The 3,336-nt window shown below is 33.6% G+C and overlaps 1 protein-coding gene across 1 annotated transcript; it reads left to right on the top strand.

Moving 5' to 3' along the window:
* Window positions 1–982: 982 nt before the first annotated feature.
* Window positions 983–3,068, top strand: LOC145035315 (plant cysteine oxidase 2-like). The gene is made up of 5 exons (XM_078983879.1): window positions 983–1,495; window positions 1,998–2,119; window positions 2,209–2,368; window positions 2,455–2,658; window positions 2,750–3,068. Exons 1-5 carry the CDS (start codon window positions 1,276–1,278, stop codon window positions 2,884–2,886), a joined length of 843 nt encoding a protein of 280 aa, XP_078840005.1. The 5' UTR covers window positions 983–1,275; the 3' UTR covers window positions 2,887–3,068.
* Window positions 3,069–3,336: the final 268 nt, after the last annotated feature.

Raw genomic sequence — 3,336 nt, 5'->3', positions numbered from 1 at the left:
AATATAATTTTCAGTTTGTACACATTTAGTTGTTAATGTTTTACATTTAGTTTTTATGATCAGTTTCTTCAGATTTTGCACGTAACATTCGATGTGGGACAATCATTAATGAGGTGTTCTCATACATGGATCGTTTTAACTTATACCAGTAACCTATTTCATGAATTGGTCAAATAATATTGGTGTTCTAGTTTTCTCCAAGTAGAAGATATCTTTAGCTTTGGTTTCATCTATCTTCATAGCAGACAATAAGATTCTTTGTTATTGTTTCCTACCAACTCGAATTTGCACTTCCAAGACAAAAGAATTAAGAAAAACGCTAAAAAATTGCACTTCCAAGATAAAATAACATCCTGACCAAAAATTTCATCTATTTCCATAGTACACAACGAGATTCTTTATGATTGCTTCTTCCCAACTCGAATTTGCACTTCGAATACAAAAAAAGCTTGTTGTTTGCTATAGAATTAGATGAACCCGTAGCCGAATACATCTTATTTTTGGAGAAAACTAAGGCATCAATATTATTTGACTGATTCATTAATTAGGTTACTGATATAAGTGAGTGACGGACCACGTATGAAAACACCTCATATGATTGTCTTACGTGGGATGCTATGAGAAAACCTGAAGAAACCGGTCATAAGAATTAAATGTGTATAAAAACGTTAAAAACTACATTAAAAACTAAATGTATAGGTACTGAAAATAATATTACCATATTAAATTTTTTTCGACTTACCATGAAATAACCGATTAAAACGAGTGAATGCGGAAAAAAATAAGTTAAATAGTCAATCATATAATTTTTTTTTTCCTATAATAATTTTTTTTTTTTTAAAGAAAATATGCCATTAATGGAAGGTATTTAATAAAAAACAAAAAGAACATAAGCAGCATCAAGAAAAAAATATCTAGCAAAGTGGCAAAGCAGTAATTTCACATACAAAATGCACCGCTCATGGAGAAACAGTGGTCGCGAAATGAAACTACTTTCTCTCTCATAAACTTTCTCTCTCTAAAACATGAAATCCTATCCATGGCCGCCCCTGGTTTTCCCTTGCCGCCACCTCCATCTCTTGCTTATATCTCATCATTCTCCCACTTTTCCACCACCAATTTTGTCCACACTTCAAACTTCAAAGAAGCTAACACACGGCTACTGTATATTTCCTAGAATTTAATCTTAGTTGATCGGTTGTCATACTGCTTTGTGATCGGATTCGGATCTGAGGTTTTTGATCGAGTTGTTTGTGTATTTTAATCGATCGATCGATGACCATTGAGGTAAGGTTGGCTGGTGTGAGCAAGAGTATAAGGAAGAAAAAATGCTATCGGAAAACCAATAGTAAGAGGAAACAGTCTCCGCCGCCTCCGACGTCGACGCCGGTATCGTTTCCGTTACAGAGGCTGTATATGTCTTGTAAAGACGTGTTCAAAGGCGTCGGAACTGTTCCTTCTCCTACCGACGTTCAGAAACTTTGCCATATTCTCGGTGAGCGATTTGCTTTTTTGGATTATAGTTCACACGTTCGTTACAGTGATTGTTTGTTGCTATATTTGGATAAAGTTAGAATCTTACAATAGAACATCACCGAGTAGTCACTGCTAAATGCTAATTAACTTACTGTACCCCCTCATGTAGGAGATTCTTCGATTTGCTTTTGTCGACAAATTTCGTTCAACCTGTACTTGATTTGATATTATGCCCTAATTTCATCAATGGCCAACAATTCGATAACAATTTCCAACTTTACTTTAGTATTACAAAACCACAATGCATAAAGTACATGAATTCGATCTCAATTGGACGTGTAAAGATGTAATAGTCACTTTGTTCAACATTGAAGTATAATTAAATCTAAAAAACTACATTTCTTGCTTTACATTCTTCATTACCTAACTTCATCATCAAGTCACCTTTCTTAAATAGATCTGGATCTAGCTATATACACTCTTATCATGAAATTTATAACTAAGCTTAAATCCTGTTACAGATGGAATGATGGCAGAAGATGTTGGACTAAGTAGAAATCTGCAATTCTTTAAAACTAGAAGCATCGTAGGAGTAACTCCAAAAGTCGCATGTACTACCATATACCAATCTGAGAAATTCTCTGTAAGCATTTAGAAACATTTACAATTATCAATCATCTCATTTTAAAAATTTCTTATATCTTGAAACTCATATGTTTCTACTTTCTACAGCTATGCATCTTCTTTCTTCCTGCAAATGCTGTCATACCTCTTCACAACCACCCAGGAATGACGGTTTTCAACAAACTTCTACTTGGAAAAGTGCATATTAAATCGTATGATTTGGTCGACTCCAGTGATTCAAATCATGAGTCTATATCCCCTTCGCATAGTGAGTTTCTCATCTCTCTAATTATAAATATACAAATAAGTTAAAGGTTAAACACAATTGAAGATATTAATTTGAATGTTTTGCAGTGAAATTGGCGAGTTTAAAAGTAGATGGCGTATATTCTGCTCCATGTGACACTTCTGTATTGTATCCAACTTCTGGAGGTAATATACATGCGTTCAGAGCTATAACACCTTGTGCGATTCTTGATGTTATGGGGCCTCCTTATTCTAAAAAAGATGGGCGTGATTGTTCTTATTACAGAGACATTCCGTACACTACATTGCCATGTAAGAATAATTTAAGTGTTTTAGTTTGATACCGTTTTAATAAAGAAATATAAAACCAAATTAACTAATTTGAAAATGATGAAACTTTCAGATATGTCGGGAGAAGAGAGGAAGAGGGAGGATTATTGGTGGTTAGAAGAGATCGAGGTGCCAAAAGAATCAGAAATGGAGGGGATTGAGTATATGGGTCCTCGGATAATTGAAACTCAAACTAGTAGTTCATCATAAATTTATAGGTGTTTTTTCAGTTGAAAGCTTCATGTTTGGAGCATATGTTTCTGTCTTTTTTTCATTTTTCATTTTTTTTTTTTTTTCAAAATTTAAAGATGGATGTATAGGTGTTGTTGGTGTAACAAGGTTTAATGGATGTTTTTCTTTGTTAGTGCTATCACTGTTGATGCTGCATAAAATCTGTTTTGTTGCTGGGATTGGAAAAACCTAACTGATAATCTACGTGGCATAAATCAAGAAAAAACAAGTTTTGGTTACTTTATGATCTGTAACGATAAAGAAAGAAAATTGGTGCCATGTGTCGTTATGGAGAAAGTCCTGTTTATGATCTCTTTAACTTTTCCACCAAATTTCTTGTCGGAAAAAGCTTTTGCCGATGCATGAGTTAGCATGTTAAATTGTTTGATTTCATTAATTTATTTGTCATTTATGAGAATTTGATTAATA

Source organism: Lactuca saligna, chromosome 1, assembly GCF_052625555.1.
Source record: "Lactuca saligna cultivar CGN05327 chromosome 1, ASM5262555v1, whole genome shotgun sequence".
Taxonomy (NCBI): domain Eukaryota; kingdom Viridiplantae; phylum Streptophyta; class Magnoliopsida; order Asterales; family Asteraceae; genus Lactuca; species Lactuca saligna.
This window is presented reverse-complemented; position numbering and strand designations above follow the sequence as displayed.

Bases quoted from the DNA above. Each gene is read 5' to 3' on its own strand.
- LOC145035315 (XM_078983879.1), top strand. From the start codon at position 1,276: ATGACCATTGAGGTAAGGTTGGCTGGTGTGAGCAAGAGTATAAGGAAG. The intron at 2,120-2,208 runs GTAAGCATTTAG...TACTTTCTACAG, and splicing joins ACCAATCTGAGAAATTCTCT to CTATGCATCTTCTTTCTTCC. The intron at 2,659-2,749 runs GTAAGAATAATT...TGAAACTTTCAG, and splicing joins TCCGTACACTACATTGCCAT to ATATGTCGGGAGAAGAGAGG.